General features: G+C 40.1%; 1 protein-coding gene across 7 annotated transcripts in view; it reads left to right on the top strand.

Moving 5' to 3' along the window:
- KIF1B (kinesin family member 1B) overlaps positions 1 to 18492 on the top strand; it is a 151126-nt gene that overhangs the window by 12048 nt on the left and 120586 nt on the right. For all 7 annotated transcript variants that reach the window (XM_049618126.1, XM_049618127.1, XM_049618131.1 and 4 more), the window contains one exon: positions 4504 to 4684. In XM_049618126.1, the coding sequence (XP_049474083.1) occupies positions 4579 to 4684 (106 nt within the window). In that variant the 5' untranslated portion in view covers positions 4504 to 4578. The remainder of the gene's footprint in view (positions 1 to 4503; positions 4685 to 18492) is intronic.

Genomic DNA, 18492 nt, shown 5'->3' with positions numbered 1-18492 from the left:
CTATGGCTTTTGTGTGTGTGTGTGTGTGTGTGTGTGTGTGTGTGTGTGGCTAGTGACTGTTGTTGCAGAGAGCTTTTATATCAGTAGGGTTGGAAACATGGTGACATTCCAATTCTGTCACCTCTTCTGCGTTTATTAGCTGGACTTTTTTGTGTGTGTGTGAGAAGAGCTAGCCCTCACCAACCATTTGGCTGTCGTGGACTATAGTTTATACAGGATATACAGGCTAGGTGTATGAATTATTTTATTTGCCAGTTTTAAGAATGAGTTTTTTTTTCTTTTTTAAGTATCATTATGAACTCATGAATTTGTTTATTTTTAAATGTTTTATTTTATTTTTGAGAGAGAGACAGAGACAGAGCATGAACGGAGACCCAGAATCCGAAGCAGGCTCCAGGCTGGGTGGTCGGCTCTGGGCTGTGAGATCATGACCTGAGCCGAAGCTGGACGCTTAACTGACTGACTGAGCCACCCTAGTGCCCCTCAACTCGTGAATTTATATATTTGATGTTTTTCAGTCCACTTGTGGTTTTCATGAATGCATTTTAATGCTTTAAGTATTCCATCTTGGGGAGTGCCTTTGAATTGGCTCTGGTGTGCTTTTGCCTTGACTCTGTTCATCTTTGATAGGCTTCCTGCTTGTGATCACATTAAATGTCCCAGGATCATCTTGAAATTTCTTGACCAGACTTGGAATTAGCCATTTTTTCAAGAAGCCTGAGTTCAAAGAGTTTTTTTGAAGCAATAGGAGTTTCACTTTGGGAATCTATTAAAGAACAATACAAGATAGAATGCAGTCACATAGAATGATAGCAGGGTTCTCATAATGTGTTTGGGGCTGTAAGTGCTGTTGGAAATACCAGTGATTCCTGCAATGTTTGGATAGTCATTTTGGAAGAAGTAAGACAGGAGCTGGGCATCAAATAGGAGAAAAATTAAAATTGTAGGGGAGAAATTGTTCACAAGTGTGAAAGAGCATGTGTGTGGGACTAGAACACAGAGTACCTTGACTTTGGTCTTGGTATTGTAAGCACTGGGAATAAGAGAAGATTCTTGAGTTTGGAAGTGAAATGGACAGTCATGCTTTAGAAAGGTTAATATTGCAGCAAGGTTAAGCAGTTGCGTGCTGCAGGGTTCTCAGCTGGAGATTTGCAACATAATCTTTGAAAAATGAAAACAAAAACTCCGTACCTGGGGCCTTTTTCAAGACTGTTGAATACCAGGCTCATTTGTTTTTCAAAAGACCCCTGTGTGATTCAGTTTTGTGCAAGGCTGTGGAAGGACTGTTGGATTAAAATGAAAAGGTCTAAGATTAGTTCCACTATTACCGGTATGGTAGGCATGAGGTAGTGAGGACTAGGGTTAGGCAGTGGCAGTGGGTTAGGGGTGATGGCAATGAGAACGAGAGGAAGGAAGTGATAGAAAATTTATGTGTTTGTTTTTTTTTTAATGTTTATTTTTGAGAGAGAGAGAGAGACAGAGCACAAGCAGAGGAGGGGCAGAGAGAGGGGGAGACACAGAATCAGAAGCAGGCTCCAGCCTCTGAGCTGTCAGCACAGAGCCCGACGCGGGGCTTGAACTCACGAACTGCGAGATAATGACCTGAACCAAAGTTGGATGCTTAACCAACTGAGCCACACGGGTACCCTGCAAATTTATGTTTTAAAAGTTCATAGGGGCGCCTGGGTGGCTCAGTCAGTTAGGCATCTGACTCTTGATCTCGGCTCAGGTCATGATCTCATGGTTGGTGAATTCGAGCCCCACGTTGGGCTTCACACTGCCAGCACAGAGCCTGCTTGGGAGTCTCTCTCCCTCCTTCTCTCTCTGCCCTTCTTCCCCCTCAAAATAAATAAATAAACTTAAAAATTTTTATATAGCATATCATTAATAATTTTAATACTAATAAAAGGATTCAAAGAAAAAGAAACAAAGATGACTCCAAGAGTTATGATATGGGGTCAGATAGAAGCGGGAAGATGGGCAGAGATTGCGAGTTTGGGGGAGAAGATAATGGAGCATGTTGAGTGTTCAGACGGTGGCTGTAAATCACTGTGAACTCTTGTGTGGGGGTTAAAGTGTGTTCCATGTCTTTCTTTTTCTGAATGCTTCATTAACTCTCTTTTGGCAAAGTCCTCAGCTAGTGACTATAGGTGATGCTATATTGACTGGGAGGGCAAATAACTTTAAGTTTTTATTTGATGTCATTACAATAAATGTTTGATATATTAAACAAGAACCATCTGTTGAATGTTAAATAAAATAGGAAACAGACTGGAAGAACATTCCAGCAAATATGAAAAGGATTAATATCAATAAATATTGTAATTATGTGAAACAAAACCAGGCAGAGGACTTGAACAGATAATTCTCAGTTAACCCTTGAACAAGGTGGGGGGTTAGCAGTGCCCTCCCCCCACACGTAGTGGAAAATCCACACAGAACTTTTGACTCCCCCAAATTTAACTGCTAACAGCCCACTGTCAACCAGAAGCCTTACTGATAACATAAAGTCGATTAACACGTATATTGTATGTTACATGTGTTATATACTATATTCTTACGATAAAGAGAAAAAATGTTAAGAAAATTATGAGAAAAAATACATTAAACATTTTTTAATGTTTCTTTATTTATTTTGAGAGAGAGACAGAGAGAGAGAGCAAGGGAGCACGAGCAGGGGAGGGCAGAGAGGGGGAGGGAGAGGATCCCAAACAGGCTCTTTGCTGTCAGTGCTGAGCCCGATGCGGGACTCAAACTCAAAAACCATAGATGAGTTTGAGACCCACATTGGGCTTTGCACTGTGAGCATGGAGCCTGCTTGGGATTCTCTCTCTCCCTCTTCCCCTCTGCTCACTCTGTCTCCCTCTCAAAAATAAATAAATAAACTTTAAAAAACTTAAAAAAAAAAAAAAAGCTCACAAACCGTGAGATCATGACCTGAGCCAAAATCAAGAGTCAGACACTTAACTGACTAAGCCACCCAGGTGCCCCATGAGAAAATATATTTATAATGTTCTACTGTATTTGTGGAAAAAAATTCATGCGCAAGTGGGCCTGCACATTTCAAACCCATTTGTTCAAGGGTCAACTGCAATTCATTAATTCACTCCTTCGACAAACCGAGCTCTTTTATCAGGCAGTGGTCTAAGTGGTGGCAAATGAGATCTCTGAGCATTTGGACAGAGTTGAGAGAGACGGGCAATAAGCATGTTCCAAAGCACAGGAATTTCACATTTCTGCTAAGAAAAGAAGATAGGGTAATGCTAGGGTAGAGAGTGGCTTTTTGGTTTTATTTTGTTTTGTTTTGATTAATTGATTTTTGCCTTTTCTTATTGGAAAGCCTTAGCAGTTGTAAAGCTGTAGTTTAGGATTCCTAATCTCTACTTAATTATGTGGGAAAAATTAGATTGAAGGTTTCTTGGGGTTCCCCGATAATTGGACTTAAATGTGTTTTTATTTTAGTTTTTTCTTTTGTTTGGTTCTTCTCAAGGACATTTATATAATGGATAGAGTACAGATTGAGATCTGTTGTTTCTTGTGGAAATTACTTACGTGGGTTCTTTTCACAGAATAATGTTTGTTTTGTTCTGTTGGGAGGGAAACTATGCCTCTGAAAAATGTCCACATTTTTTCCTATGGCTTCATTCAGTAGTGAAATGTAGTGATTTGATTTTACCATGAGTCACTAGCATATTAGAGGGTAGAACCTAGGTCTCTTGGAAACTTCTCTGCTTATTGTACAGGATGGTTGTAAGGGTCAAATGAGATACACGTGAAAATTAAAGGAATCCCGAGATACTTAGAAGTTGAAAGAGCTGGCCAGAGCTTATCGTTATCCTTTGCTGTTTAATTGTATATCATGTAACTGAATGTTTCACAGTGTAATTAGTGTATAGGAAGTTCAGAGCGTTTCTTTAAAGGAAGATAATAAGTGGTTTTGCAGATGGGAAGTTACTTGTGTAAGGAACTCTCTTTAACAGATAAACATTTGTGTTTTTCATACATTACTGAAGATCCAGAAAAACAGAGAGCAAGAAAGATGCCTGTTTTTTTGTAGTTATGTATTTTTTATTATTAAGTTTAGGGACTTTTTAGGTATGAGAAAGAGATAGTTGAATAGGAAAATAAACTTAGGTGTTTAATTTTCTATTTTGGAAAATTTTGAGCATATAAGATCTATAGGATGAAAAGGGATGAGGTTTTTAGAAATGGAAATAGAAATAGTACAAAGATTGGGCGCCTGGGTGACTCAGTCAGTTGAGCTTCTGACTTTGGCTCAGGCCATGATCTCACGGTCCATGAGTTTGAGCCCCACGTCAGGCTCTGAGCCTGCTTTGGATTCTGTGTCTCCCTCTCTCTCTGCCGCTGCCCCCCCTCAAATGTAAATAAACATAAATTAAAAAAAAAATAGTACCAAGATGTACAAGAGTGGCCCTTAGGCTCACGTTAGCCCATGCTTCCTTTGATTCTGACTACCTGTGTGGAATTATTTTCTTTTTGAAGGAAACTTGCACATAACTTCAAAAGAAGATTTGATACTTTATTTCTGGACTGCATATATATAACAAGACCATCAGAATGTCGGGAGCCTCAGTGAAGGTGGCTGTGCGGGTTCGGCCCTTCAATTCTCGAGAGACCAGCAAAGAGTCCAAGTGCATCATTCAGATGCAAGGCAACTCGACCAGTGAGTACATGTTGTGTTCTATCAATTATATCTCACCTTCCTATCCTTTCTCTTTTCCCTTCTTAATGTGAACAGAATAAATGAACATTTGGGTATTAACACTTTGGACTTTGCTATTCTGAATGATCCACTAAGTGCTTCGCCCTGTGATTTTTGCTTTCGTATACTTAAATATGGACTATTTCTTTTGTTCTTTACAATTGAGAAATCCCTGGAAAATGTAACTAATTTAGCCAGAGTTATTAAGTTAAAGTATATTTTTAATCTTATTTTTGAGAGAGAGAGAGAGCGCAAGCAGGGGAGGGACAGAGAGAGAGGAAGACACAGAATTGGAAGCAGGCTCCAGGCTCCAAGCTGTCAGCACAGAGTCTGACATGGGGCTCGAACCCATGAACCATGAGATCGTGACCTGAGCTGAAGTCAATCGCTCAACCAACTGAGCTACTCAGGCGCCCCTTAAGTTGAAACTTAATGATAATAAAGGTGTTAGCAGTGATTTATACTTAACCATGATGTGAAATGTACCTATTAAGGCTCTAAGATTATTTTTCTTTCTTCATTTTAAATGGCACTTGACCTTGCCAAGATGGTCTTAAAACTTACTCTCCTTCCTTACAGTGATTCTTTGAGTTGAACAACAGATATAGCTACAATTGGTAATAAACTCACAAATTTATTACTAAAATTATCAGTAATCATTTGCTTATAATTTTTTTACAAATAAAATTATCTATTATTGAAATTGAAGTCGTTACTTTTGAACTTCTTTATATATAATTGCTTAGGTGAAAAATGACTTAAGCTGGTTTATTTTGTACTTGGATTAATAATTAATTGATATGGATCTGTAGGCAAATTATTACTCAAAATACTGGTAGGTTCTACTGTCTTGAAACCTATAACTTTGTGATAAAGCAGAATCATAGTTCTTCCGGACACACAAGTTAATGCCTAGTTGTTGGGGAAACCATTCTGATCTCCTCTATGTGTGGGCCATTTGCCAATGTTCTCTGTAGAGAATTCTACCAGTGGGGAATAAAATTATATATTTAAGGTGTACAACGTGATGTTTTGATATATGCATACATTGCAAAATGATTACCACAGTCCAAAGTAATTAACGTATCTATCACCTCTCATAATTACCTTTGTGTGTGTGTGTGTGTGTGGTGAAAACACTTGAGATCTACTTCTCAGCAAATTTTAAGTATACAGTACATTATTATGAACTATAGTCACTATGCTGCACATTAAGTCTCTAGAACTTATTCATTTCATGACTAAAAGTATGTATTTTTTAATGAATATCTCACCTTTGACCCCATCCCTAGCCTCTGTTCTCTGTTACTATGAGTTTGCCCTTTTTATTAGATATTTTTAAAAGATGCTAGAGTATGAATTATATCCTATGAGTAATTGTAAAAGAAAAAGATGCAAAATTTACTACTGAATTGTACACTTTAAATGGGTGAACTTTGTAGGGTATGTAAATTATATTTCAAGTTTTTTAAAAAAAGGTCAATATTGATGATTTGCTCCTTTCTTAAAATTTGAGCTAGATTTATAACTGAACTAGAGAACACGTGTTTATGTTCTAAATGCCACTCATTTAAGCTATGGTATTATTCATGCTTCATTTTAAGAATTAAGTTCTACACAATATATAGGGGCACCTGGGTGGCTCAGTCGGTTCAGCATCCGACTTCAGCTCAGGTCATGATCTCGCAGTTTGTGAGTTTGAGCCCGCGTCAGGCTCTGTGCTGACAGCTCAGAGCCTGGAGCCTGCTTCGAATTCTGTGTCTCCCTCTCTGTCTGCCCCTCCCTTGCTTATGCTCTGGCTCTCTCTGGCTCTCAAAAATAAATAAACATTGAAAAAAAATTAAAAAAAAAGAATTAAGTTCTACACAATATATAAATCTTTGCACAGAGGCCATACTAATTTGTATCAGTTTAGTTTTAGTATATGTGCTGCTGAAGTGAACATACTGAATCCTGATTATTGAGCTCTTGTTTCTCTCTGAAAAATGTATTTAATTGTAACTTAGTTTGGAGGCATTTTTGGCTGTTGGTGTTGCCTCTGAAAATGCTGGTATAATCATTTAGTTCTTTTAGAAGGTGGGCTTTAGGAAATCCTGGGTCAGGAGCCAGAATTGATCCTAAAAAGAACTACTTTTCTCTGTGATATGTTTTACATACTGAACTATCAGGAGAAATCCCCAGTGTCCCCAGTGTCTGTTGCTACTTTCTTTCTTTTTTTTTTTTTTTTTTTTTAAGAGTGTTAAATTTTTTTATTATTAACCATTTTTTTTTACATTTATTTATTTTGAGAGAAAGTGCATGAGCAAAGGAATGGCAGAGAGAGAGAGGGAGAGAGAGAATCCCAAGCAGGCTTTGCACTGTTAGTGCAGAGCCCAAGGTGGGGCCCATCCCACCAACTATGAGATCACATCCTGAGCTGAAATCAAGAGTCGGATGCTTAACTGACTGAGCCACCCAGGCACCCTAAAAATCTTACTACAAACTTTTAAGTAGAAAATTAGTATTAGGGACAGCTAGGTGGCTCAGTCAATTAAGCATCCAACTCTTGATTTCAGCTCAGGTCCTGCTCTCATGGTTCAAGAGATAAAGGTCCTCCTTGGGCTCTGTGCTGATAGCTCGGAGCCTGCTTGGGAGTCTCTCTGCCCCTCCCCCTCTTGTGCACATGCTCAGTCTCTCTCCCTCCCCAAATAAATAAATAATAAACTTTAAAAAAAAAGAAAGAACATGAGTATTAGAAGGCCATATTCATGAAATACAAAAATCAATTAATTATATAACAAAAATAAATGGAAACGTTTTATTAGTATAAAGAATGATACTCATGGTTTTTTTTTTTCTTGATGACAATTCATTTTATAGATTGGTTGTAAGTTTATATTCATTGTCAAAGTCAAATAGCATTGTATTAATTTCTCCCGAGTTTTTTATTTTTGTGACTCCATAAAACATTCATTCACATGGTATAAAATTCACAAGGTACAAAGAATATACAAGTGTAAACACTTCCTCTGACCCATCATGTAGTCAACCAGTTCCCCTCCCTAGAAGCAACTTGTGTTTCCTTTCCTTCCAGAGAGAGTGCAAACAGCATCTTTTTCTAAGATAGCTTTTTACCCTTTTAATTAGTGATAAGGTACAATAGTAGCTTATATTTCAGTCTTCACTGATTAGTGTTTTGTTTATTTTCTCACCCCTTCCCCCAGCAGTGTATGTTTTAAATACCTGAATAATATAGCTCATTTGTAAAAGTTGTTTCCTTTGAGATTTAAACATGAAAAAATATCTGTATAAGTTAACAAAGTTTTATGTATTAGTAGGTATCTACTATATGTATAATGGGTATGCTGAGTACTAAATAGAATATCAAGAAAAGTGCTCAATTGACTATCTAGGAGAATAAAACTATTAAGAGTATGTTGTAAAATGAAAAGGATTTTCTGTAGTTCTGGATAGTTTGAGAAGTAGATCTGGGTCTGCTAGATTTTTCGGACTTTGCTATTTTTTTGATCATAAGGATTAAAAGCTCACTAAGAAATTATTAATGGGTAATAAAATATGAGTGTTCGAGCTCATTGTTTCTAAGATATATAACTCTCTTTTTGACCTTTTTATTTTGATTGTATAGAAAATACTGTCAGTTTAGGGGAAAAATAAAATTGTCCGAATACGATATTCACTCTGGCTGGAGAATGTGCCATGTTTTCACTTGTAGTAGGTAGCAAACTGAGGAGAAAATAAGATCTCTGGTGGTGCACCTTTTGAGGATAGGACCGTAAATTTTATAGTTTGTGAGGATCTAAGTTCTATTCACTCATTCTTGCTTATCTCCCACAAAAATCTCTCCAGAATTATTGACTATATTGAGGTATCTTTTGACAAAATAGTAATGAAGAAATGGTTTTTATTAAAAGTAATAATTTGGTTATGATAGGCCTGGGAACATTGTACCGGTCACGTGACAACCAGCCTATGGACCATGTTAAGCACAGTGCTGAACTGCCAAAGGGTTTTCCATCATACTCGGTTCAAAACCGTGGTACGCAGCAAACTGAGTGGCTCTGCTCTGCCTTACCCTTTCTTTTCCTTCCTCTTTTGAGAGTTTGCTATAATGTGAGTCTGCAGGAAGCAGAGTTGTATGTACCATACGTAGGATCTTGTCCCTAAAGAGTCTCCAAAAGTTTGTGGTGGAAGACACAAGACATACCGAAAGAAGCTCAGTACAAAGTCAAAGTGATCAAAGTGATAATTGCCATAAGTAGGGGTTTTAAAACGTGCAGATGCGAGTTTGGCAAAGGGCACATGTAAGGTACGTAGATGATGGGGCATTTCAACTGGACCTTGTGGAGTAAGTGAGATTTAAACTAAACACCCAGCATGTTCAGGGAAAATTTCAAACTTGCAGGGTATTAGAATTTAATAGTGTTGTAACCACGTATGGTATTCCTGACCCTCTTCTGGCGATGACACGTGCCTCTCTGCACGCAGCAGGAGAAGTTTGTGACTTTGAAGTTAACATTAGTCTACTGAGGCAGAAATCCTCATTTGGTGAATCAGCCTTGGGAGAATTAGAGTTGGTTTTCTAGCTAAATACTTACTTTGCTGTGGCTTAGCAGTTTTGGGGTAATTTTGGTTCCTTTGAAAGGTGTTTGTTCTTGGAAAACTAATTAATTGAGTGAGACTTTTCCTCCAGGATTTTTGGTGGTTTCAGTTTTCTGTTACTGTTTGCTATTTCTGTTTTCAGGTTTCTATGGCAGTTTCTTAGTAGTTTGGCTAAAATGTGATCCACGTAATTTTTATGTGAGAGATTTTAAGCAAACTACTTGCTCCATTAGAAAGCATTAGTGGCTTATTTAAAAAAAAAAAAGTTGGGCTTAAGAATGGGAGAAAGCTTGCATTTTGTTGAAAAAAATGAAATGAATTTGCTGTAGCCACACGTGTTAGCTGCATTAAAAGACTGCTGTGCTGGCAAGCTGGCCTGGACTGTTGCTCACAGGGATTATAGCTGATTGCACACGGAATGCAGTGGAATGTTCCTGCCATAAGGTCTCTTATGAGAAAGTAGAAGAGGGTGAAGAGTACTTTAGGGAATGTGCCAGATCTGAAAGCTGAGTAGTAGCAGTTTTATTTGAGCACTTTCTGGTCTCAGAGGGAATATTTTCCATGGCACAGATAAATGTTACTGCCTTGACATTTTGGAGACCAAGTGCATACAAATGGCTTTGTTTAATAATATCCTGTTAGATTCCAAGTTTTCCCACTTTGGAAGCTGTGTGTGTGTGTGTATGTGTGTGTGTGTGTGTGTGTGTGTGTGTGTGTGTGTGTGTGTCTAATTGCTCCTAAAAAGGAAAGTGGGGGAAAATTAATAGTTGAACTGCTCACATTTATGGTAAATCTGAAGACTTTGAAACTGCATTAATTCCCTGCTGAAAACAGGAGGGTAGGTAAAGCTGGTTCTCACATGGTCCCTTAGGTATTAAATTATAATACTTTTGCTTTGCCTTTAACCACAGGAATCTGTCTGTAGCTGGCCCTTTGGTCAGTCTCCTTTATGTATTTATCAGTCTTCGTTGCTTGGGGTCTTCTTTGTTTTTCAGTACCCAAATCTTAGTGGGGTGGAAGGGACCCTGTCTCCCCCCCTCCCCCGCCCCTGCCATTAATTACTAACATGGTACATTTTTAAAGGCTTTTTCATTCACACATGTACATTTCAAAATGGAATACTGTACATCACAACTGGTACGAAGAATGACTTCATGTCCATTAATGGAAATTTGGGATGGAGGAGGGGACAAAGCGGAGGTTTAGAAAGGAAGACTTTTGGAAGGAATTCTTTTCAATCTGAATGCATTTTGTAACCTACAATCAGAGTGAATTCTCCTGAAGTCTTTTCTGGGATAAGCCATAAGCTCTGTAACACAGCATCCAGAGTGCTTCATGGTGTGGCTGGAGATGTAGGATGAGGCCAGCTCTTCAGCAGCACTTCTCCTCCACACCATGTGCTCTAACCTTAGAGAGGGAATGCTCGATATTTTTAAACACACCCTTTGTCAGCATGCATTCTGTGAACTCTGTAGCTCACTCATGCCCAGTCCTGTATCTCTGTGGCCGGCTGCCAGGGTAGTGTGTTTCATCGAGTCACTGAAACTGCTGAAGATTGGGGCATTTAAACTCTTAACGGCACTAGTTTTTCTTAGGGAAAAAAACTGGAAACAACCCAGTATCCACCAACAGGGGGATGGGTAAATAAATCATGGTACACTTACATAAAATAGAACACAACAGAGAATTACTGTGCACACACACACAAATTATAAGCAAATGGTAGCTATACAAGCGAGTCGCAGAAGAAATTGGTATATTTGTGTAAATCTCAAAAACATACAAAGCTGTTCTCTATATTCTTTATGCCCTACAAACACATGGGTAAAACTATGAAGAAAAGTAAGGCAGTAATGACAAAATTCAGCATGCCTCCGAGATGAGGTGGTGGGCAGAGAGATCTGGGAGGACACAGTGGCACTGCAGGGGTGAGAATTATGTTCTAGAGCTGTCTGGTGGCTACCGGGGGTTTTGTTCTGTTGTTGCAGCTTGTACCTTTGATACATTTGTATGTTTAATGACTCTCTCTACTATATGTATACTAAGTAATTGGAAGAGCATACAAACAAAGGGAAAAGACAAAGTCTTCACCTTGCAAATAGAGCTGCTGTATACCCATGCCTCTCAATATCAGTGACCAGGGTGTATCGTGTGATGGGCACAAGCCCATGAAATTTGTCTCCCGCCCCCTCTTTCTGAAGTCCTCTGGACACTTGTCACTCTCTTCTTCCAAGGAGAGGAATGTTTCCTTTTTAAGTTACATGTCCATAGCTCGTTTAGTTACTGGACTGCTAGAAGGTCAGCAAGAAGACGAGGCTTATGTGGCACTGGAAGCAGAGTTCAGTAAAATATACTGAAATCAACTTGGGTGCGAGTGGCATGGAAACCTTCTTAAAGTTTTGAAATGAAACACTTTTCCTCTAGTTGGGAGTTGGAGCTACAGCTGGAGGGGGGTGCGGGGTGTGTGTGTGTGTGTGTTGGGGCTGGGGGAGTAGGGGTGCCCCGGAAGTAATACTATATTTACTCAGCTGGAGTTGGTGGAAACTGAGTGTGTCCTTTAGAACGACTTTTAGATGAATTTTGAGGCTAGCCTTCTAAATCTAGCCCTATCTGCTGGCCCCTGACTTTGCTGTGCACCTGACCCCTCTTCTGCCCCCTCGTAGTTTTGAAGGCAGCTTTTGCTTTCCTTTCCCTCAGGCCCAAAACGTACTTTGTCTTTTCTTCTACATCCGACACAACGACTTCCCATGTGGCAACTTACTAAACCGACATTCTGGAATGTATCCCTGGAACGTACCCTCTTTTAGATGAGATGAGTGAATCTATCATTAATTTATTGAGCACCTTCTTTTAAGTATTCTTCAAGAACATGATTGTAATGGCTGTTCAGTATTCTGGTATATTAATACACCGTAATTTCTTTAGCTAATGCCCTGTTATCACACACTTGAGCTTTAAAACTGCTTCTTAGGCCTGCTGTAAGAAAAGTGTAAGCCCCACACAGGTGGGGAAGGAATTGTTTCTGAAGGCAGCGTGTGCAGCCGTTTACCTGGCATCTCTCCTGCCTGATAAGCATTTCAAACTTGACGCGTCCAAAACTGAACTCCGAGTGTGTTCTCTTCAGTCCTGCTTCCCTGCGCTCTCCTCCTTCCGCTCAGTGGAAATTGTCTTTGTGGTTTGCTCAGGGCAAAAATCACGCAACCATCCTTGATTTCTCTCCTGCACTGTCTCCATCAGAAAGGCCTGTGGGCTCTGTCTCAGAAGGTACCCAGACCACTCTTCCCTCTAGAGCCGCTGCCGCGGTAACCTCCTAGCAAGTCTTGAGGCTTTAACCTCTGTTTTCTAGCCCTCTTTTCTCAATAGAGCAGCAAGTGCAATCCTTTTAGAATCGAAGTGGGATTTTCTTTTCCGTCAAAACTGTAAGGTGTTTCCCATTTCATTCAGAATAAAAGCTAAAGTCTGTTCATTGACCTCCCTTCTCCCTTTGTCAAGCATCTGGTCTTTTACCTAGTAGCATATTGGGTACATTTCCCCACGTATTCTGCAAGAATGTGATCTTAGTGGCTACACGGATTTGACTGTGTTTGTAAATTGTACATTATTTAGCTCCTTCTCTGTGTTCAGACGCTTGAGCCTAAAGTTTTTCATTTAGTCAGTGGAAATGTTGCCAGTGCCTACTCACCCTAGTATCCCAGGGTTGTTGGTGAGGATCCAGTGGAATCTGGTATGCTGCATAGGATAGTGTTCGAAAGGTTATTTCTTAAAAAAGTTTTTTTTTTGTAATTAGTTTTGGTACCTCAATTGTTATTTTCAATGGGAGTGTAAATTTAAAGGCGGAAACAATTGCACCTATCTCCAGGTTGGAGGAGGCCTTTGGTATTGTGTATTTGCGGCTGCTTTTTATTACGTTCTATGATTTGAACATCTTCAATTACCTAAAAAATCTACCACCTGGATTCCAAACAGGGCAGAGAAGACTAGCTGAAGCCTTGTAGGAAGTTTAGTCCTCATTCTTGGCTGCTTTGCATCTGATTGTTCTGGACTTTTGAGGTTGCCTTAATTAAATCTAAACTGTATTTCACGTGGCCCTTATAGATGCGTCTGATGTTTTTTTCCAAAAGGGAGAGCAGCCGTGCCCAGGCTTTTCTCTTCTTTTGTGCTCCTTTCTTTCCTTTTTAAGTGCCTTCTTGGCAATTCTCCAGAGGTGTTTTGGAGTTCATTTTTAAAAGTCCGTGCTGATAACATGGTGCTGATTGCTTTTGGTGGTTGCCCAGTGAAGCGTGAAGTGCTGTGATGGGAGCTAGCAAAGTCTGGAGAGCTGTTCGTGAGACCGGGGAAGGGCCTGCTACCTCCGTCTGCTTGCACGGTAGGCAAGGTAGGGATTTAGATTTAGTTTTTGGTAGCATAGTAACAGTTGCTTATTTTATCAAAATCATTTCCAGTAGGCTAAAAACAGTTCTTAGTTGTATTGCTTAGGGATGAATGCTCCGGACATCCCGGTGGTAGGAGGAAGAAACACGAAATTAGGTTTTTGAGAGCAACTATAGGAAATTAAGTTTTTGTTACTCAGCAGGCATAGGCTGGGAGGCCACCAGGCCACCAGGCTCTCAGAACCTTAGAGATAAATATCACAGTACTCTGACGACTCTTATGAAAGCATCGAGAGACATGTGAATAATTGAGGAGTAGGGCCTGGAGAGGTAGGGAATGTCTGGGAAGCCTTTTTGTTTGGGCAGAACAGAAAACTACATGGCCAGAGTTAGCAGAAGCTCTGTGAGCGGTTGAGCTCCATTTGCTGTTTCCTTGTGACGTTCTTCTGGTCTGATACCAAGAGTTCATTTTATAACTGTGGATAAACTTGAGGCACAATGGGTGAAGGGAAGAACAAAAGCAGCTTTTTAAATGCTTTTTATTGGGGAAAAAAACCAAACCATGATTAGTAATTAACAACAACAAAAGCAGTAATAAACACTTCAGCTGTGCCAGCCACAATCAGGCACTTACAGATTTTACCTCATGCCGTCGTCACAGTAACCCTAGGGCAGAGATTCCTGTTTTCCCCATTTCACAGATGACTTATCTGGGGTCGCACATCCAGAACTTGGGAGAACTAGGGAATGAAATTGAGTTGTTTGATTCCAGAACCTCATTCTTAACCTCTCTGCAGCACACACTGCCTCTCAAAATCCTCAGTTTTATTATCCTGTGTAGAAGTACGGTTTATGTGTAATTTGACCTTAACTGTTACATGAAAATTTATTTTGATGCCGTTCTTGCTGCAAGGTAATTGTGAATAGCAGGGCATTATAATTACTTCCTCCGTCTTTGTGCCATTTGGACTGAGCGAGAGCTAGGCCTTCCAGAGCATCTCCTTTCCTAGTCATTGAGCATTTGCTTAGAAGGGCAGAAGAGATGTCAGTCGGGGGCTTGTTTAATGTTTATTACGACTTGGGTGCCTGGCTGGCTCAGTCTTGGGAGCATGCAAGTCTTGATCTCGGGCTTGTGAGTTCGAGCCCCACTTTGGGTATGGAGAAATTACTTTAAAAAACATAAAATCTTAAAAAATGTTTCTTATAGCTAGCATATTTATTTTATATCCAGTTGAGGATGGCACTGTGACATTACAGAGTTGGTAGAGTTTTGTTTTTTCCCGTTTTATATTTATTTTTACTACTCTGGGATTGAATAGTGAACACATATAGTAAGTATGTTTATATTGTTTATAGGATTTGGAATCTAAGTTTGTTATTTTAAATGATTAAGGAACTTTGTGATTATAGATCTTCTCAATTCTACTTTCTGGCAATATGCTTTTATACCATTTTAATATATTTTGGAAATATGTTATTCTGAGTAGGGGAGGGAGCTGCTTATGGGTTGTGGTTTTATGGTTTGGGAATATAAATGTTGTACCAAATGACTTTATTTTGTGCAGTATTCCTCATATTTTGGGTATATTTTGGAAGAGGAAGTTTGTACTGAAGATGTCACTGGGATTTTTTTTTTTTAACGTTTATTTATTTATTAAAAAAAATTTTTTTTTAACGTTTATTTATTTTTGAGACAGAGAGAGACAGAGCATGAACAGGGGAGGGGCAGAGAGAGAGGGAGACACAGAATCTGAAACAGGCTCCAGGCTCTGAGCGGTCAGCCCAGAGCCCGACGCGGGGCTCGAACTGACAGACCGTGAGATCATGACCTGAGCCGAAGTCGGACGCTTAACCGACCGAGCCACCCAGGCGCCCCGTCACTGGGATTTTTAACAAGCCCGAAACATTGCTGTGTTCGAAAAGTTAATATAAAGTTACAGTGTTGCCACAATGATAAGTTAATTGTAGTTGCAGGCAAGATCTTTAATAGTTTGCCAACAACAGTATAATTGCTACATAGAGACTTTGAAATATTAGATAAACAAATTTATTCTGGAGAATATAAAGGCTTTTAAGTACCAATCTTGTTTTGACTGCCTTGTTTTCTAGGGCTTAGTAATTAAAACATTGTTCCTGCTTCTTAATGCTGCAGTAACAAAGTTGGGAAGAAAGCAAAGGAAAAAAGGGGTCAAGTTGGAGGACTTAACAGAAGACTTTGTGAGGCCAATTTCGACTGGAAGTGTCTGTAAGAAAGAGAAGATGGTCCTGTGGTCCATCAACAAACTAAAACCTATAGGACATTTTGTGGTAATCATTTTAAAGGCATTTCCATGTATCTTGGATAAGGGTCATCAGGTAAGCCTTCACATGAAAGAGGCTGTCCTGTTTCTCACTCTTCTCCAGCTCTCCGAAGGTAGCTGGGCTCCAGCATGAGGAATAAAAAGTGTGAGGACAGAGGGGAAAGGCGTGCAAGGCCTAGGGAGAGAGAAATGCAAGATCCTGGGGGCGGGATCCACTCAGACTTCAGTGCTGAAGCTGCCTTTCTAGCCTGTGAAGGGGACTTACAGAAGACAGCCTTGAAACCAGCTGAGATCTGGATGAAGGGGGCTCAGGCACAGAGGTGAGGGTGAGCAGAACGAGTTATTCGGGAAGTCAGGAGATCACCCGAACGGGGACTCATTCCTCCTGTGGGGCCAGAAATGGTTGTGGTAATAAAAGCATGGTAATAATGAATGGTAGTGTAGCTTGACTTCCTCCTTGGATCATTTCTGTCTTGTCTCTTGGTCCCCAGGTTCTCTCTATTGCCTTCCTCCCTCACAGGCCATTCTGCCTTCTTCCTCACTTCCTGTGTTCAAAGCGCACCAGGATTCTGTCTCTCTTCTTTGATCTCTCCTCTGTCTCCAGAGAAGACGGACCCCTAAGTGATTTCATTCATTCAGGGTCAGGGCTTTAAGTTTTATGAGGTGATGATGACTCCCCAATTCATTTCTGCAGTCTGGACCGACCTCTGTGTAGATCTCTGGACTTGTCCACTCAGCTGCCAACCTAACCCTACTTGAAAGCCTAAGAAGTCTTAAACTTAGCATGTCCTCAGCAGAACTGGTGTTTTCTCTTCCCTGTGCACCTCAAGTGGCTCTTTCTCACCTCTTCTTTTCAGTTTGTCAGACCAAATGTCGGCGTCGCTCTGGCCCTCTCTCTCTTTCTTACAGACCACCTGCGGTCCATCAGTAAGGCCTGTCTCTTCTGCCTTCACACTGTGTCCTGAACCCCGTTCTTCTGTATTGAGAGCCAGTACTGCAGTAGCTTCTTTGTTCCATACAGTAGCCAGAGTCCTGTTTGGAAATGTAAATCAGAGCACGTCACCTCTGTGCTTGAGATCCTTCATTGGCTTCCTGTCACTTCTGGAACGTAACTAAACATCTTCGCCTTGGCCACAGGGCCACAGCATTTGGCCTCTGGCTAGCTATCTGATTTGGCGTCTCATTACTACTTCCTTTTTTCTGGCTACTCTGGTGGTCTTGCTTTTCCTTAAATGTCACTACAGTCCCTGCTCAAATATTACCTTCTCAGAGGTGGCAATCTGCCCACTTTTACTGAAAGAGCCACCCCTGCCACCTCCACCGTCACCTTATATCTCATCTCCTCTCTTTTGTTTTACCCAGGTCATACTGTCTCTTTTAGTTTATTATCTGACTTCTGAATTAAAATGTAAGCTCCTTGAAGATAAGGGACTGGTTTTCACTAGATGCTTCACGTCTGGGCATAGTAGGTACTCAAGGATTTGTTAAATGAAGGAATATTTTGAACATTTGCTTTGTGTTAGAATTTTCAACATGGACTAGTCATTAATCTTCACAACAGTTCTATAAAATAGGAAATATTGTACCCATTTACGGGTAAGAAAATTGAGGCATAAATAATTTGTTATATGCCCAAGTTATAGATGGATAATAACGGATACATAGAGGGGTATGTTAAAGCCTCTATACTATTCCATTTCCTTCATTGCTAAAATCCTTGAAAACGTCTTCTAAAAATATTTTCTAGGTCAGCTTGTGTTTTGATCATTGACTGTTGGGTTATATATATATACATATATGTATATATATATGTATATGTATATACATATATGTATGTATGTATATATATGTGTATATATATACACATAGATATTTAAGTTTATTCATTTTGAGAGAATGAGGGAGTGTGAGTGAGGGGAGGGGCAGAGAGAAAGAGAGAGAGAGAATCCCAAGTAGGCTGCTCGCTGTCAGCACAGAGCCTGATGTGGGGCTCAGTCTCAGGAACTGTGAGAGTATGACCTGAGCCGAAGCCAAGAGTCAGATCCTTAACCAACTGAGCCACCCAGGCACCCCAAACATTGGGTCATATTGTAAGATAAAATTCAGTTTTGGATCAAGAGACGTAATGTTTTTGATCTCAGAATGGACCCTTCTGTCTCCCTGCCCCCACAAATGCTACATCGTGGAACTTGGGGATTTCTGATGCCAAATGCAGTTCTCATGGCAGTTGTTATGTAAATGGCAAAATTTCCCAAACATCCTGCAGTGGTGGTTGTGTTCTGTGTAATTGGTCTCCATACTTCCACTCAGGCCTTCCTCCAGGCCACTCTCCATGCTGTAGTCAAGTCAGTCCAGTGGCTTCTGATTGCTCAGGGGTTCACCAGCTCCTTGAAGTCCATCTGTGATTTGATTCTGAGATTTCAGTGCTTCTAACCCTTTGTTGTTCACTACACTTGAGCCATACCAGCCAAACTGGAATCTGGATGCCACATGTTTCTTT

Source organism: Panthera uncia, assembly GCF_023721935.1.
Source record: "Panthera uncia isolate 11264 chromosome C1 unlocalized genomic scaffold, Puncia_PCG_1.0 HiC_scaffold_4, whole genome shotgun sequence".
Classification (NCBI taxonomy): domain Eukaryota; kingdom Metazoa; phylum Chordata; class Mammalia; order Carnivora; family Felidae; genus Panthera; species Panthera uncia.
The sequence above is the reverse complement of the archived record's forward strand: the minus strand, read 5'-3'. Positions and strand labels throughout refer to the sequence as shown.